At 41.1% G+C, this 19,788-nt stretch overlaps 1 protein-coding gene across 4 annotated transcripts in view; it reads right to left on the minus strand.

Annotated features, from left to right (window-relative positions):
* Positions 1-113: 113 nt before the first annotated feature.
* LOC142290927 (interferon alpha/beta receptor 2-like) overlaps positions 114-19,788 on the minus strand; it is a 97,530-nt gene continuing 77,855 nt past the window's right edge. For all 4 annotated transcript variants that reach the window (XM_075335017.1, XM_075335018.1, XM_075335019.1 and 1 more), the window contains exon 8: positions 114-2,931. In XM_075335017.1, the coding sequence (XP_075191132.1) occupies positions 2,293-2,931 (639 nt within the window). In that variant the 3' untranslated portion in view covers positions 114-2,292. The remainder of the gene's footprint in view (positions 2,932-19,788) is intronic.

Here is a 19,788-nt window from a genome sequence, read left to right on the forward strand (position 1 = left end):
ACCATAAAAGCTGGATGTGTGTTACCGGCCTTGGCGATGCAAATGGACGTACCCAATTATGCCTAAACAGAGAGTATTAAAATTAATTACAAAAAAACAAAGTCTCGCAAAGGTTTTATTATCCCATAGTTTATTACCTGGTCTCCAAAAGTAAGAGGATTATTGAAGGAATCAAATAATATTCATATAAAGTGACCGTAGGGTAAGAAGCCATATTGGTGGTTAATTTTAAAGGGTAACCGTATTTTAATAAGCTGTTCTGTGTGTGTACATGAGGAACACTATTTCTGTTAATTGAAAGACTTGCATTCTGCATTTTCACCAGATATCCCTTCTGCAGGCTCCATCTTTCAATTGGCAATTGACTCTGAGCTGGTGAGAGGAGACTAGCTGCTACAATGTCTCCCATATACAGCACATAGAGACGGATTCCTGCCCTTCATTCCTTCGTTACTGCACAGACAGAGCCAAAGCTAAACGGAGGTCAGAATACAGAAGTATTGAGCAGTGTAGATGTGAAATCAGCTCTGGGGTGCAGCAAAAGACTTGTTAAAAAGCACTGCACAATCTTTCTGTGTCTCCCTCTTTTCTTACTCTGCTCCTCAATCATCCAGAATAAAAGGAGGTGTCTCCTGACACCACAAAGAACTGGTAGAGTCAGTCTTGTCTTCAGCAAGTTGGAGTTGAGCTGTATTTTTCAAAGTGGTGAATTAAGAAGGCAGGAAAAACGGGAGAAGTGGCTCATAAGTGGGGAAGGAAGCTGATTTCTCCATTATGATATATTACAAAGTTTCCTTTATTTGCCTGTACTATTGATTAATGCAAAGTTTCTTAAAGTACGGATCCCTCGTATTACCTTCCACTCTGGATTTACAGTTCAATTCTGCACTGCCTTTTAACCTTATCGCCTCTGAGTTTCTACAATGTTGTAGTTATTTTTGCATATAAAAACTGTATAAACAAAAGGTTCATAGGTAAAACATATATTACAAACATGATCCTGGTTGTAGGACGACCTATCGCTCCTGGAAATGTCTGCAGTATAAAAAGTGGTTCTTTACCGATCAGTTGTACATACACCGATCAGCCACTGACTATCACATGACAATAGCACCGGTTAAAGGGATGGGAAATATTAGGCAGCAAGTGAACAGTCAGTTTTCAAAGTTGATGTGTTGGTAGCAAAAAAATGGGCAAGCGTAAGTGTCTGAGCGGCTATGACCATGGCCTAATTGTGATGTCTAGAGGACTGCGCCAAGATATTTCCAATATGGAACGTCTTTAAGGGTGTTCCTGGAGTACAGTGGTTAGTACTTACCAAAAGTGATTCAAAGAAGGGCAACCTATAAACGAGCAACATGATCATGGGCAACCAACACTGATTAAAGTGCGTCTACACCATTTTTTTGATACATGGGGGACACATACACTATTAGGCATGGAGTTTTAATGTTATGGCTGATCGGTGTATATATATATGTATATATATATATATATATATATATATATATATATATATATATATATATATATATATATATATATATATATAATGTGTGTGTCTATATACGGTATTTTTCATTTAATAAGACACTGGATTATTAGACGCACCCCAAATTTAGAGGAAAAAAAAAATAAAAAATTAGGGTCCGTCTTATTATCCAGTAATGTCTTACTGGATGGGGAGGGTGGCAGGGGCGGTGCTAGAGTAGGGCGATGCTGCGGGTGGTGCAGCGGGTGTCCCAGATTCTTGTTGCGGGAGCTGTGAGGCAGGAGGGACTTCCAGAAACTTCAAAGAAATGGCGCCCGGAGTAGGCGTATGAGCAAGACTGGGCTATTGGCTCAATGACAAGCCGAGATCATATTTGCGCACGCGCCACCTCCAGGCACTATTTTCCTTAAGTCCGCTGCTGGGAGATCAATGGGCCGGAGGCAGCGCATGCACAGATGAGATCTTGAGCAGAGAGCTCCATCTGCACACACGCCGACTACATGCGCTATTATTTGAAGCCCGCACCGCCGACATTTCAGGTTGCCCCTACCTCACCGCTTGTAGCACAGCCCACAGTGCAGCACACCGCACCTACCCTGCCTCCTGTGACCCACGTCCAGTAAGCTACATTCAGCTTATAAGACACACCCCTCATTTTCCATATACAGTATATATATATATATATACATACATACATACATACACAGACACACAGACACACACACACGTGTAAGTGCTCCCGTATCACAGTGCTATAAAACAAACTCTTCTGTTGTGATTAATGCACAAAAACATAGAATTCATCGTCTCATATAGCCCGATACCAGTTGGCTATCAGAGTTCTCATTCTCTGAAATTTCCTCCTCCTCACCATAATCGCTGCAGTACTGCTCTGCCAGGTCATCATCTAAACAGATGTCATTGCATTGGTCCATTGCAATCCCAACTTCTTGGGACTCTGTTGAGTCTTTTGCCTCCTGTTGGTGGACCTCAATTTGTCCGACACCAGTCCAGAGCTTGTTAGGGTCTGCTATGGAAACACTATCCATATTTATGTTGAAGACCCCACTGGTGTCAAGTGGGAGGTTTGAAGAGTCATCCTTGGTCTTTGCTGGAATCCGGGTAATGGAAGCACTTCCAAGTTTACATACAGCAGAGGACGCCCCATCTCCTCGATGTCCTGTAGAGAGGTCTTCCTCTTGTCCACTTGACCCTACAGAGGATGAGACGGCTGAGGGAAGTTCCCCACTTGTCGTCGTTGTGCCACTTGTGTCGCTGTCCACAAGTCTCTTTCTGTTTGCATAGCCTCCATCGCAGCTCTTATGTTCTGGCCTTTGCTCCACTTCAAATTTTTCACTTATGTCCACATGAATGGAGAAAGTCGGAGAGGCAAATTCACTTGTATCAAAAAACGTACTAGTGGAAGTTGGCAACGATTTCTTAAAAGAGAAAGAAAATAGGATTATAAAAGATGTCCGAATACACACAAAGACAATTTCTCAGTACCAACAAGTGCAATGTTGCCTTGCAGATTTGAGGTCATAAGTTAGAGTACCACCATTTGCACTGGATTTATTTATTCATTCTATGTTGGCCTCTTAAAGGGATTGTCTGGCGTGTGCTGCACCTCTGCATACAATGTCACATGTCACAGAAAAGTTAAATTCAAGCAAGATTTGACAAAGGCACAGAAAGAATAAACTCCTAAAAATTAGTTTCAGTTTATTAGAGCTATAGAGGGAGCACAGTAATGATAAAGCAATACAGAACTATAGAAGGAGTACAGTAAAGATACTATAGAGGGAGCACAGTAATGATAAAGCAATACAGAACTATAGAAGGAGTACAGTAAAGATACTATAGAGGGAGCACAGTAATGTTAAAGCAATACAGAACTATAGAGGGATCACAGTAAAGATAAACCAATACAGAACTATAGAAGGAGCACAGTAATGATAAAGCAATACAGAACCATAGAGGGAGCACAGTAAAGATAAAGCAATACAGAACTATAGAGGGAGCACAGTAAAGATAGAGCAATACAGAACTATAGAGGGAGCACAGTAACGATAAACCAATATAGAACTATAGAGGGAGCACAGTAAAGATAGAGCAATATAGAACTATAGAGGGAGCACAGTAAAGATAAAGCAATACAGAACCATAGAGGGAGCACAGTAAAGATAAAGCAATACAGAACTATAGAGGGATCACAGTAAAGATAAACCAATACAGAACTATAGAAGGAGCACAGTAATGATAAAGCAATACAGAACTATAGAGGGAGCACAGTAAAGATAGAGCAATACAGAACTATAGAGGGAGCACAGTAAAGATAAACCAATATAGAACTATAGAGGGAGCACAGTAAAGATAGAGCAATATAGAACTATAGAGGGAGCACAGTAAAGATAGAGCAATACAGAACCATAGAGGGAGCACAGTAAAGATAAAGCAATACAGAACTATAGAGGGAGCACAGTAAAGATAGAGCAATACAGAACCATAGAGGGAGCACAGTAAAGATAAAGCAATACAGAACTATAGAGGGAGCACAGTAAAGATAGAGCAATACAGAACTATAGAGGGAGCACAGTAAAGACAGAGCAATACAGAACTATAGAGGGAGCACAGTAAAGATAGAGCAATACAGAACTATAGAGGGAGCACAGTAAAGATAAACCAATATAGAACTATAGAGGGAGAAAAGTAAAGATAAAGCAATACAGAACTACAGAAGGAATACAGCAAAGATAAAGCAATACAGAACTATAGAGGGAACACAGTAAAGATAAAGCAATTCAGAACCATAGAGGTAGTACGGTAAAGGTAGAACAATACAGAACTATAGAGGGAACACAGTAAAGATAAACCAATACAGAACTATAGAAGGAGCACAGTAAAGATAAACCAATACAGAACTATAGGAGTACAGTAAAGATACTATAGAGGGAGCACAGTAAAGATAGAACAATACAGAACTATAGAGGGAGCACAGTAAAGATAAACCAATACAGAACTATAGAAGGAGCACAGTAAAGATAAACCAATACAGAACTATAGGAGTACAGTAAAGATACTATAGAGGGAGCACAGAAAAGATAGAATAATACAGAACTATAGAGGGAGCACAGTAGTGATAGAACAATACAGAGCTATAGAAGGAGCACAGTAAAGATACTATAGAGAGAGCACAGTAAAGATATAACAATACAGAACTATAGAGGGAGCACAGTAAAGATACTAGAGAGAGCACAGTAAAGATAGAACAATACAGAACTATAGAGGGAGCATAGTAAAGATACTAGAGAGCACAGTAGTGATAGAACAATACAGAGCTATAGAGGGAGCACAGAAAAGATAGAATAATACAGAACTATAGAGGGAGCACAGTAAAGATAAAGCAATACAGAACTATAGAGGGAGCACAGTAAAGATAGAGCAATACAGAACCATAGAGGGAGCACAGTAAAGATAAAGCAATACAGAACTATAGAGGGAGCACAGTAAAGATAGAGCAATACAGAACCATAGAGGGAGCACAGTAAAGATAAAGCAATACAGAACTATAGAGGGAGCACAGTAAAGATAAAGCAATACAGAACTATAGAGGGAGCACAGTAAAGATAGAGCAATACAGAACCATAGAGGGAGCACAGTAAAGATAGAGCAATACAGAACTATAGAGGGAGCACAGTAAAGATAAACCAATATAGAACTATAGAAGGAGCACAGTAATGATAAAGCAATACAGAACTATAGAGGGAGCACAGTAAAGATAAAGCAATACATAACTATAGAGGGAGCACAGTAAAGATAGAGCAATACAGAACTATAGAGGGAGCACAGTAAAGACAGAGCAATACAGAACTATAGAGGGAGCACAGTAAAGATAGAGCAATACAGAACTATAGAGGGAGCACAGTAAAGATAAACCAATATAGAACTATAGAGGGAGAAAAGTAAAGATAAAGCAATACAGAACTACAGAAGGAATACAGCAAAGATAAAGCAATACAGAACTATAGAGGGAACACAGTAAAGATAAAGCAATTCAGAACCATAGAGGTAGTACGGTAAAGGTAGAACAATACAGAACTATAGAGGGAACACAGTAAAGATAAACCAATACAGAACTATAGAAGGAGCACAGTAAAGATAAACCAATACAGAACTATAGGAGTACAGTAAAGATACTATAGAGGGAGCACAGTAAAGATAGAACAATACAGAACTATAGAGGGAGCACAGTAAAGATAAACCAATACAGAACTATAGAAGGAGCACAGTAAAGATAAACCAATACAGAACTATAGGAGTACAGTAAAGATACTATAGAGGGAGCACAGAAAAGATAGAATAATACAGAACTATAGAGGGAGCACAGTAGTGATAGAACAATACAGAGCTATAGAAGGAGCACAGTAAAGATACTATAGAGAGAGCACAGTAAAGATATAACAATACAGAACTATAGAGGGAGCACAGTAAAGATACTAGAGAGAGCACAGTAAAGATAGAACAATACAGAACTATAGAGGGAGCATAGTAAAGATACTAGAGAGCACAGTAGTGATAGAACAATACAGAGCTATAGAGGGAGCACAGAAAAGATAGAATAATACAGAACTATAGAGGGAGCACAGTAAAGATAAAGCAATACAGAACTATAGAGGGAGCACAGTAAAGATAGAGCAATACAGAACTATAGAGGGAGCACAGTAAAGACAGAGCAATACAGAACTATAGAGGGAGCACAGTAAAGATAGAGCAATACAGAACTATAGAGGGAGCACAGTAAAGATAAACCAATATAGAACTATAGAGGGAGAAAAGTAAAGATAAAGCAATACAGAACTACAGAAGGAATACAGCAAAGATAAAGCAATACAGAACTATAGAGGGAACACAGTAAAGATAAAGCAATTCAGAACCATAGAGGTAGTACGGTAAAGGTAGAACAATACAGAACTATAGAGGGAACACAGTAAAGATAAACCAATACAGAACTATAGGAGTACAGTAAAGATACTATAGAGGGAGCACAGAAAAGATAGAATAATACAGAACTATAGAGGGAGCACAGTAGTGATAGAACAATACAGAGCTATAGAAGGAGCACAGTAAAGATACTATAGAGAGAGCACAGTAAAGATATAACAATACAGAACTATAGAGGGAGCACAGTAAAGATACTAGAGAGCACAGTAAAGATAGAACAATACAGAACTATAGAGGGAGCACAGTAAAGATACTAGAGAGCACAGTAAAGATAGAACAATACAGAACTATAGAGGGAGCACAGTAGTGATAGAACAATACAGAGCTATAGAGGGAGCACAGAAAAGATAGAGCAATACAGAACCATAGAGGGAGCACAGTAAAGATAAAGCAATACAGAACTATAGAGGGATCACAGTAAAGATAAACCAATACAGAACTATAGAAGGAGCACAGTAATGATAAAGCAATACAGAACTATAGAGGGAGCACAGTAAAGATAGAGCAATACAGAACTATAGAGGGAGCACAGTAAAGATAAACCAATATAGAACTATAGAGGGAGCACAGTAAAGATAGAGCAATATAGAACTATAGAGGGAGCACAGTAAAGATAGAGCAATACAGAACCATAGAGGGAGCACAGTAAAGATAAAGCAATACAGAACTATAGAGGGAGCACAGTAAAGATAGAGCAATACAGAACCATAGAGGGAGCACAGTAAAGATAAAGCAATACAGAACCATAGAGGGAGCACAGTAAAGATAAAGCAATACAGAACTATAGAGGGAGCACAGTAAAGATAGAGCAATACAGAACCATAGAGGGAGCACAGTAAAGATAGAGCAATACAGAACTATAGAGGGAGCACAGTAAAGATAAACCAATATAGAACTATAGAAGGAGCACAGTAATGATAAAGCAATACAGAACTATAGAGGGAGCACAGTAAAGATAAAGCAATACATAACTATAGAGGGAGCACAGTAAAGATAGAGCAATACAGAACTATAGAGGGAGCACAGTAAAGACAGAGCAATACAGAACTATAGAGGGAGCACAGTAAAGATAGAGCAATACAGAACTATAGAGGGAGCACAGTAAAGATAAACCAATATAGAACTATAGAGGGAGAAAAGTAAAGATAAAGCAATACAGAACTACAGAAGGAATACAGCAAAGATAAAGCAATACAGAACTATAGAGGGAACACAGTAAAGATAAAGCAATTCAGAACCATAGAGGTAGTACGGTAAAGGTAGAACAATACAGAACTATAGAGGGAACACAGTAAAGATAAACCAATACAGAACTATAGAAGGAGCACAGTAAAGATAAACCAATACAGAACTATAGGAGTACAGTAAAGATACTATAGAGGGAGCACAGTAAAGATAGAATAATACAGAACTATAGAGGGAGCACAGTAGTGATAGAACAATACAGAGCTATAGAAGGAGCACAGTAAAGATACTATAGAGAGAGCACAGTAAAGATATAACAATACAGAACTATAGAAGGAGCACAGTAAAGATAAACCAATACAGAACTATAGAAGGAGCACAGTAAAGATAAACCAATACAGAACTATAGGAGTACAGTAAAGATACTATAGAGGGAGCACAGAAAAGATAGAATAATACAGAACTATAGAGGGAGCACAGTAGTGATAGAACAATACAGAGCTATAGAAGGAGCACAGTAAAGATACTATAGAGAGAGCACAGTAAAGATATAACAATACAGAACTATAGAGGGAGCACAGTAAAGATACTAGAGAGAGCACAGTAAAGATAGAACAATACAGAACTATAGAGGGAGCATAGTAAAGATACTAGAGAGCACAGTAGTGATAGAACAATACAGAGCTATAGAGGGAGCACAGAAAAGATAGAATAATACAGAACTATAGAGGGAGCACAGTAAAGATAGAGCAATACAGAACCATAGAGGGAGCACAGTAAAGATAAAGCAATACAGAACTATAGAGGGATCACAGTAAAGATAAACCAATACAGAACTATAGAAGGAGCACAGTAATGATAAAGCAATACAGAACTATAGAGGGAGCACAGTAAAGATAGAGCAATACAGAACTATAGAGGGAGCACAGTAAAGATAAACCAATATAGAACTATAGAGGGAGCACAGTAAAGATAGAGCAATATAGAACTATAGAGGGAGCACAGTAAAGATAGAGCAATACAGAACCATAGAGGGAGCACAGTAAAGATAAAGCAATACAGAACTATAGAGGGAGCACAGTAAAGATAGAGCAATACAGAACCATAGAGGGAGCACAGTAAAGATAAAGCAATACAGAACTATAGAGGGAGCACAGTAAAGATAGAGCAATACAGAACCATAGAGGGAGCACAGTAAAGATAAAGCAATACAGAACTATAGAGGGAGCACAGTAAAGATAGAGCAATACAGAACCATAGAGGGAGCACAGTAAAGATAGAGCAATACAGAACTATAGAGGGAGCACAGTAAAGATAAACCAATATAGAACTATAGAAGGAGCACAGTAATGATAAAGCAATACAGAACTATAGAGGGAGCACAGTAAAGATAAAGCAATACATAACTATAGAGGGAGCACAGTAAAGATAGAGCAATACAGAACTATAGAGGGAGCACAGTAAAGACAGAGCAATACAGAACTATAGAGGGAGCACAGTAAAGATAGAGCAATACAGAACTATAGAGGGAGCACAGTAAAGATAAACCAATATAGAACTATAGAGGGAGAAAAGTAAAGATAAAGCAATACAGAACTACAGAAGGAATACAGCAAAGATAAAGCAATACAGAACTATAGAGGGAACACAGTAAAGATAAAGCAATTCAGAACCATAGAGGTAGTACGGTAAAGGTAGAACAATACAGAACTATAGAGGGAACACAGTAAAGATAAACCAATACAGAACTATAGAAGGAGCACAGTAAAGATAAACCAATACAGAACTATAGGAGTACAGTAAAGATACTATAGAGGGAGCACAGTAAAGATAGAACAATACAGAACTATAGAGGGAGCACAGTAAAGATAAACCAATACAGAACTATAGAAGGAGCACAGTAAAGATAAACCAATACAGAACTATAGGAGTACAGTAAAGATACTATAGAGGGAGCACAGAAAAGATAGAATAATACAGAACTATAGAGGGAGCACAGTAGTGATAGAACAATACAGAGCTATAGAAGGAGCACAGTAAAGATACTATAGAGAGAGCACAGTAAAGATATAACAATACAGAACTATAGAGGGAGCACAGTAAAGATACTAGAGAGAGCACAGTAAAGATAGAACAATACAGAACTATAGAGGGAGCATAGTAAAGATACTAGAGAGCACAGTAGTGATAGAACAATACAGAGCTATAGAGGGAGCACAGAAAAGATAGAATAATACAGAACTATAGAGGGAGCACAGTAAAGATAAAGCAATACAGAACTATAGAGGGAGCACAGTAAAGATAGAGCAATACAGAACTATAGAGGGAGCACAGTAAAGACAGAGCAATACAGAACTATAGAGGGAGCACAGTAAAGATAGAGCAATACAGAACTATAGAGGGAGCACAGTAAAGATAAACCAATATAGAACTATAGAGGGAGAAAAGTAAAGATAAAGCAATACAGAACTACAGAAGGAATACAGCAAAGATAAAGCAATACAGAACTATAGAGGGAACACAGTAAAGATAAAGCAATTCAGAACCATAGAGGTAGTACGGTAAAGGTAGAACAATACAGAACTATAGAGGGAACACAGTAAAGATAAACCAATACAGAACTATAGGAGTACAGTAAAGATACTATAGAGGGAGCACAGAAAAGATAGAATAATACAGAACTATAGAGGGAGCACAGTAGTGATAGAACAATACAGAGCTATAGAAGGAGCACAGTAAAGATACTATAGAGAGAGCACAGTAAAGATGTAACAATACAGAACTATAGAGGGAGCACAGTAAAGATACTAGAGAGCACAGTAAAGATAGAACAATACAGAACTATAGAGGGAGCACAGTAAAGATACTAGAGAGCACAGTAAAGATAGAACAATACAGAACTATAGAGGGAGCACAGTAGTGATAGAACAATACAGAGCTATAGAGGGAGCACAGAAAAGATAGAATAATACAGAACTATAGAGGGAGCACAGTAAAGACAGAGCAATACAGAACTATAGAGGGAGCACAGTAAAGATAGAGCAATACAGAACTATAGAGGGAGCACAGTAAAGATAAACCAATATAGAACTATAGAAGGAGCACAGTAATGATAAAGCAATACAGAACTATAGAGGGAGCACAGTAAAGATAAACCAATATAGAACTATAGAGGGAGCACAGTAATGATAAAGCAATACAGAACTATAGAGGGAGCACAGTAAAGATAAAGCAATACAGAACTATAGAGGGAGCACAGTAAAGATAGAGCAATACAGAACTATAGAGGGAGCACAGTAAAGATAGAGCAATACAGAACTATAGAGGGAGCACAGTAAAGATAGAGCAATACAGAACTATAGAGGGAGCACAGTAAAGATAAACCAATATAGAACTATAGAGGGAGAAAAGTAAAGATAAAGCAGTACAGAACTACAGAAGGAATACAGCAAAGATAAAGCAATACAGAACTATAGAGGGAACACAGTAAAGATAAAGCAATTCAGAACCATAGAGGTAGTACGGTAAAGGTAGAACAATACAGAACTATAGAGGGAACACAGTAAAGATAAACCAATACAGAACTATAGAAGGAGCACAGTAAAGATAAACCAATACAGAACTATAGGAGTATAGTAAAGATACTATAGAGGGAGCACAGTAAAGATAGAACAATACAGAACTATAGAGGGAGCACAGTAAAGATAAACCAATACAGAACTATAGAAGGAGCACAGTAAAGATAAACCATTACAGAACTATAGGAGTACAGTAAAGATACTATAGAGGGAGCACAGAAAAGATAGAATAATACAGAACTATAGAGGGAGCACAGTAGTGATAGAACAATACAGAGCTATAGAAGGAGCACAGTAAAGATACTATAGAGAGAGCACAGTAAAGATATAACAATACAGAACTATAGAGGGAGCACAGTAAAGATACTAGAGAGAGCACAGTAAAGATAGAACAATACAGAACTATAGAGGGAGCACAGTAAAGATAGAGCAATACAGAACTATAGAGGGAGCACAGTAAAGATAGAGCAATACAGAACTATAGAGGGAGCACAGTAAAGATAAACCAATATAGAACTATAGAGGGAGAAAAGTAAAGATAAAGCAGTACAGAACTACAGAAGGAATACAGCAAAGATAAAGCAATACAGAACTATAGAGGGAACACAGTAAAGATAAAGCAATTCAGAACCATAGAGGTAGTACGGTAAAGGTAGAACAATACAGAACTATAGAGGGAACACAGTAAAGATAAACCAATACAGAACTATAGAAGGAGCACAGTAAAGATAAACCAATACAGAACTATAGGAGTATAGTAAAGATACTATAGAGGGAGCACAGTAAAGATAGAACAATACAGAACTATAGAGGGAGCACAGTAAAGATAAACCAATACAGAACTATAGAAGGAGCACAGTAAAGATAAACCATTACAGAACTATAGGAGTACAGTAAAGATACTATAGAGGGAGCACAGAAAAGATAGAATAATACAGAACTATAGAGGGAGCACAGTAGTGATAGAACAATACAGAGCTATAGAAGGAGCACAGTAAAGATACTATAGAGAGAGCACAGTAAAGATATAACAATACAGAACTATAGAGGGAGCACAGTAAAGATACTAGAGAGAGCACAGTAAAGATAGAACAATACAGAACTATAGAGGGAGCACAGTAGTGATAGAACAATACAGAGCTATAGAGGGAGCACAGAAAAGATAGAATAATACAGAACTATAGAGGGAGCACAGTAAAGATAAAGCAATACAGAACTATAGAGGGAGCACAGTAAAGATAGAGCAATACAGAACTATAGAGGGAGCACAGTAAAGACAGAGCAATACAGAACTATAGAGGGAACACAGTAAAGATAAAGCAATTCAGAACCATAGAGGTAGTACGGTAAAGGTAGAACAATACAGAACTATAGAGGGAACACAGTAAAGATAAACCAATACAGAACTATAGAAGGAGCACAGTAAAGATAAACCAATACAGAACTATAGGAGTATAGTAAAGATACTATAGAGGGAGCACAGAAAAGATAGAATAATACAGAACTATAGAGGGAGCACAGTAGTGATAGAACAATACAGAGCTATAGAAGGAGCACAGTAAAGATACTATAGAGAGAGCACAGTAAAGATATAACAATACAGAACTATAGAGGGAGCACAGTAAAGATACTAGAGAGCACAGTAAAGATAGAACAATACAGAACTATAGAGGGAGCACAGTAAAGATATTAGAGAGCACAGTAAAGATAGAACAATACAGAACTATAGAGGGAGCACAGTAAAGATAAAGCAATACAGAACTATAGAGGGAGCACAGAAAAGATAGAATAATACAGAACTATAGAGGGAGCACAGTAAAGATAGAACAATACAGAATTATAGAGGGAGCACAGTAGTGATAGAACAATACAGAACTATAGAGGGAGCACTATGCTTTTTTCACCATGTCAAAAATGTCCACTTTTTGCATTTGCATACAGAGATTCCTATGATTTTTAACAATCAGCATGCCACCAACATCACATTGGAAAAGACTGCAAAAAAATAAGAAGGCCCATATCTCCGGAATCCTAAAACGCATTAAAAAGAAAAAAAATAAACAAAAAACAAACAAACAAAACAGAAAACTGCGGGGAGCAGCGAGAATAATATAAAAGCAAAAACTGGTCACTTTTGACCCGGTGACAGATTGCTCTTACACCAAAAGTTTTTTAACACTTGTTGAGCTCAGCACAACCAAAAAGAGTCTTGTACAAATAATAAAAAGTGGCAATGATGAATGTCCCCACTGGATACATACAGATTAGTAAATCTCCCCTATTACATGAACACAGAATATAATGTTTATAGCAGTTTAGTCTATTTTCCCAAAACGTTTAAAGGACTGTGATGATTACTTTATCGTCTGTAATGGACTTGTTGACTGCAAGGTCTATGAAGCTATAACTTTTTTTTTTTTTTTTTTTTTAATTTTCTCTTTTTTTCTAATAGCCAAAAAGATTCTACAGCCCGACTAGTCATAATATATTATATATTGGTATACAGTCTATTTTTACATTTATATCTAATCCTTTAGCAATGCAATGTTTTTCTGGCACACCAGTGCTAGTGTTATCTGCAGTGAGCCGCACTCCCTATGACCTTGACTTACCCCCTCGCCGCATTCTCCCTTTGATACTTAAAGCAAGAGAACTATAAAATATTTCACGTGCAGTCAATGGGAACACAGTGAAGGCCGTGTCTTCAATCACAGCCATTATTTTTTTATCCAGTGCATAAATAAAATAAATAAACTGTGTATTTTCCCAGCAGCCGGATGATGATCATAAATGGATCGTTGCCAGTGCCTCTGTCTTGGCTTACACTTTCAGTTTTTCCTTTAGCTCCTGATCGTAAAAGGAATTGTCCTTAGGATATCAGATCGTTGGGTCCGGCACCCGGTACCTTCACCGATCAGCTGATTGCATGTCCAAAGTGTATGAAGCTGGAAACAGCACAGTGCCGTACACCGCATAGTGGCCGTACTCAGGTACTGCAGATCAACTATTTAAGTGAAAGAGCCTTAGTGGTGGCCAACACCTAAAATATATTTTCTAACCATCTATATTTACCCCCTAACCACTTTATCTATACTATAAAATTCCCTACACTTGTCCCCTATCTAATTCTTAAATGTGTTTTTTTACTGCACTTCCGGTGATGATCCACTTGGGAGGAGTATCAAATGTGACGTCACAGGAGGCTGGAGCTGCAGTCCCTCCCCGAAGCGTCCATCACCCCCTTCTGGAACAGAACATCACCAGGGGGGAGCGCTGCAGTTACTTACTAGTTTCTTCTATCACTGCCATCTGAGAATATTCCAGTATGCTGGATAATGGGCGATGGATACTATGATCGAGGTTAGTTGAGCACCGGCATGTTACTCCTCTCTCTGCGGCCACTTCCATTGCTTATGTGAAAGACATCAGCAAAGCAAAGTGATAGATGCAGTAAGTGACACCAGTGCTGCCCACAGCCTCTAGTACCGCCCTCAAATGAAGCATCATCAGCACTGGTGGCACTTACTGCCTCTAGCACCACCCTCAAACGAAGCGTCATCAGGCAGTGGCGCTGGTGTCCTGGTGTCTCTCACTACTTCTAGCGCCCTCAAATGAAGCGTCATAAGAGGGTGATGCTAGAAGTAGTAAGTTACACCAGCACTGCCCTCTGATGATGCTTTGTTTGAGGGAGGTGCTAGACCTAGTGGGCGGCGCTGGTGACACTTACTGCACCTTGCACTGCCCCCAGCCAACGTCTTTCACACAAGTAATAGAAGATGCCATAGAAAGATGAGTAATATGCCGGTGCTGCTATAACCTCGGCCAGAGCGTCCATCACACATTATCCAGGATCCAGAACATCGCCAGAGGGCGTCGATACAAGAAACTAGTATCTGCAGTGCTGCCCCCTGGTGATGTCCTTTTCCATGAAGGGGTAATGGACGCTGTGGAGAGTGACTATAGCCCCAGCCTCCTGTGACGACACATTTGAAACTCGTTTGAGTAAAAAAAAAAACCAAAAAAAACCCCAAACTTTGGGGATTAGATACATAGGAGAGAAGTGTAGGGAAATGTATAACAACAAATAATTACAAAAAGTGGTTAGAGGGTAAAAATAAAGTGTTAGAAAATACATTTTAGGTGTTGGACAACCCCTTTAAACCAATCTGATGTTAACAATCCACACTGAGAATAAATTATCAACATTTAAATCCTGCATGGATTGTGTTTCTAAAGCTACCATACAAATAGAGCTATAGATGGTGAAATAAGTATTGAACACGTCACTAATTTACTAAATAACAACCCATAACCCATCCAATCCACACAGGTCAAACAAAAATAAAAATCAAACAATAGATTTCCATAAATTTAGTGATGCATAATAATGAGCAATGCTACAGGGAAAATGTATTGAACACATGAAGATAAATGCAAACAGCCATGCAAAGTCATGACACCAGCTAAAATCTACCAGTAATTAGAAAGCAATTAAAAAAATATCAGCTGGTTCAACTGATGGTCTATAAAAATGTGTCTCATTACCAACGAGCCACACAAGAAACATCTCATGATGGGTAAAACTAGTGAGCTGTCTCAAGACCTTCTCAACCTTATTGTTCCAAAACATAGAGATGGCATTGGTGACAGAAAAATTTCTAAACTACTGAAAGTTCTAGACAGCACTGTTGGGGCCATAATCCGGAAGAGGAAACATTCAATTCACCATAAAACGGCCACAACCAGGTGCTCCCTGAAAGATTTCAAACTGAGGAGTGAAAGGATTTTCAGAAGAGTTGTACAAGAGCGACATACCACCTGTGGAGAGCTACAGAAAGACCCGGAATCAGCAGGTACAATTGTTTCAATGAAAACAATAAGTAATGCACTCCTCCTCCATGACCTGTATGCACGCTCACCATGCAAGACTCCACTGCTGAACAAAAAGCATGTTCAAGTGCATTTAAAGTTTGCTCAGCAACATTTAGACAAGCCTGAGAAATACCTGGAGAATATAGTCTGGTCAGATGAGCCCAAATTTTAACTCTTTCGATGCCATAATACACACCATGTTTAGACCCCAAAAACACCATACCCACAGTAAAGTTTGGAGGAGGGGACATCATTATATCGGGCTGTTTTTCAGCATATGGCACTGGCAAACTTCATACAATGAAAGAAGGATGAATGGACAACTTGTGGTCATCTACCAGGATGGTGAAGATGAAGATGAAATGAGGGTGGACATTTCAGTAAGACAATGATCCCAAACACAGACAAGGAAACTCTCAACTAGTTTCAGAGATAGAAAACAAAGCTGCTAGAATGGCCGAGCTGATCACGGAGCTGAATCCAATAGAACATTTTTGGAAGGAACTAAAGCTCAGAGTTCATAGAAGGAGCCCATATGACCTTTAGGATGTAAAAAGTATTTGTGTGCATTAATGGGCCAAAATCCCACCTGAGCAATGCATGCAACTAGTGTCTCCATACAGGATGCGTCTTGGAGCTTCATCACCAACAAAGGCTTATGTGAGGCAAATCCCGGGATATGAAGATGAATTATGACTCCAGTCATAATCTCTCATCACTCCCTGGCAGTGCCCCCTCCCTTCTTGTTCTCAATGTCCAGCATCTGTGAAGGTGTTACACCTCCATGGCCATGTCCTGTGATATGGAAATGAGGTGGTGTGGGAACAATGGACACAGGATGACTCCCTGCCGTCACCCTGTAACAAGAGTTGTATCTCATTAGCAAGGCTATGGAAATAGCCAGACAGAACGACTCCAGTAAAAAATGGTTCATATCTCGCAAGCCATATTTCCGATAAATATGGCAACCATAAAAATGGTGTCTCCGCATGTGGACGATGCCGGCACCCCCTTTTTATGGGAGCAGGACATTGGGAAATGCCCCAGGCGTGATATCAGCCAATGGGGAACTGGCAGACAGGTCATGAGTCCCCTCGTTCTGTAGCTAAATTCATAACTGTCACAATGAGAGCATTGGCGTCCGCCTACGACGCTCCCAGGCAAAGTTATGGCCCATATTCCATGTTGGGATATTGTCCATAACTCAAGCCAGGGGTGGAGCAGTGTTCCCTGTGAGGTCACGAAGGTAGGAGGGGACCTGGATCTGCCCAGGTTGATAACCCTACTTCGGCCATTTTCCAGCGTTCTTCTTTCGCTGGGGGCACGTGTAGGAAACATCTGTGGGAAGGATCCTAGAAACCTGGGTACAGCGCCCCCCTGTGGCCAGACGCAACAAGGTAACTGCTGGAACTGTGTATGCCTGTTTGTAACCCATGCTTTGATTGTAACTGTACTCTGACATATGTATATTCTGTAGATTCCCTATTGTATATATTGTAGTTCCTAGTGTGGCTTTAGGCTGATTAAATTATATAATTAATCTTGGGCTGTTCTGTTATCTCGATCTTGAATCCCACGTCTGTGTGTTCGGCTAATAGTTACCGTAAATCGGTTGGTGGCAGCGAATTGTGCCAAGGATTATTGTGGGGAGGCCAGTGAGATTCGGGGAGATTTTATATATTCCGCCCGCGGAGGTCGGAGGAATATATACCTTACTCTCACCGGGGACCCTTCAATAATCGGCATAAGTAGTATAGCGGCCTCCTTGCTTATGGTCGGGCAATTCCATAATTGGCCTGACTATAAGAGGGGCGCTAGAGAGCGCGTCACGTGCTCTGTCTGTCGGTCGGGAGGTATAAAGGAGGGGTGACCCCCACTTGTTACCCCCCGATTGTGACGTACTGGTAGCCAGCGCGGGGGATTTCTGAGTGACCCCCCCGGTGGTTTGTGACATATTGGTGGCATAGCGGTGGGATCGAGATAATAGTGTGTGTGAGTGTGAGACCCATACTCCCAGACACTAAAGACTGCCTGCAGCAGCTGTGGCTGCTGGGGTCTTCAGACCAGCTCAACACTAGAGTGTCAGAGTGCAGATACTGTAAGGTGTGTGGAGGCATCAGGTGTCAGTTCTGTGTCAGTGACCAAAAGTCTGCAAGAATGGCTGATGGCACCAGGAGCAGAGCTATGCAACTGGCCAATGCTAAGGCAGGAGCCGAAGAGAGGGAGGACGGTGCTGTGGACAGCAATGAGGAGGTTGCCCACGAGTCCTCCAGGAGCTCGACGCCAGAAAACAGCTCTGCAGAGGACATTGCACAACCTGGCACTGCTGGACAAGATGAGGAGCAGCTCACCCAAGGGTCCTCAACGAGCCAGATGCCAGCCCTCCGCTCTGCAATGGACAGTGAATCACCAGGCTCCGCAGCGGGCCGCAGATCACCACGTGCCATTCCACCGAGCCTGGGAGGCTCGGATAGCCTTCTTCAAATGGCTATGGCCCTTCTCCAGGCTGGAGACCAGAAGGGCTACAAGGAACTCCTGGCAGAGCGCAGGGCAGAGCGGCAGGCAGCGCGTGATGCTGAGGCTGCGGAGCGGCAAGCAGCGCGTGAAGAGCGCCAGGCAGAGCGTGAGGCTGCGGAGCGACAGGCAGACCGTGACTACCAGCTGCATCTAGCCAAGCTCCAGCCCTCATCAGCCACACGTGACCTTCAAGACACCAAACTTCCAAAGGTCCGTGTTGAGGACTTCCCAGTGCTGGAGAAGGATGGAGACTTGGACTCTTTCTTGACTGCTTTTGAACGGACTTGCTTGCAGCACCATCTGGACAAGGACCAGTGGGCCAAATACCTGACCCCCCGTTTAAGGGGTAAGGCCCTGGAAATCCTTGGGGACTTGCCTGCTGAGGCAGATCAGGGCTACGACACCATCAAGCGGGCCCTGATCCAACAGTACAACCTCACTCCGGAGTCCTACCGCAAGAAGTTCCGGACCCTGCAGTAGGGACCAAAGGACTCCTGGGCTGACCACCGGCGGGCACTTGCCCGAGCTGCCGACCACTGGACCCAAGGCCTGCAGCTTTCCACCGGACCAGAGATCCTGGACTTGGTCATCACGGAGCAACTCTTGTGGAACTGCCCTGAGGATCTCCGCCAGTTCATCCGAGACCAGAAGCCAAAGGGGTCCACGGCTACAGCTGCCCTGGCCGATGACTACACCAACAATCGGGCTCCTGAAGCCAGGAGAGCAGCCACCAGCAGCACCTGGAGAGGGGGTAAGATGAACTCTGCGACTGCCCCACCTGCCCCTAGACTGCAGGGGGTGTCCCCCTCAACTCCCCTCTCCAGGCCCGTGGCAGAACCAAGACGGTGCCACCAGTGCAACCTACCGGGACACTTCAAGGCCATGTGCCCTCAGCGTCCCAAGGCCCCGGCTCCGTCCCCGTCCCAAGGGCCGCCCAAGGTGTATTGTGTGGGTGGGGGTGGTGGTAGGTCCCTGGACAGCTTCCAACCTGTCACCGTCGGCCGGTCTGTGACCATAGGACTGCGAGACAGCGCCTCGGAGGTGACTCTGGTGCGGCCTGAGATGGTGTCCCCCCAAGACTTGATCCCTGGAAAAACCCTCGCTGTCTCCGGGATTGGAGGCATTGACCCGGCGCTGCCTGTT

The sequence above is a fragment of the Anomaloglossus baeobatrachus genome, chromosome 2 (assembly GCF_048569485.1).
Source record: "Anomaloglossus baeobatrachus isolate aAnoBae1 chromosome 2, aAnoBae1.hap1, whole genome shotgun sequence".
NCBI lineage: Eukaryota > Metazoa > Chordata > Amphibia > Anura > Aromobatidae > Anomaloglossus > Anomaloglossus baeobatrachus.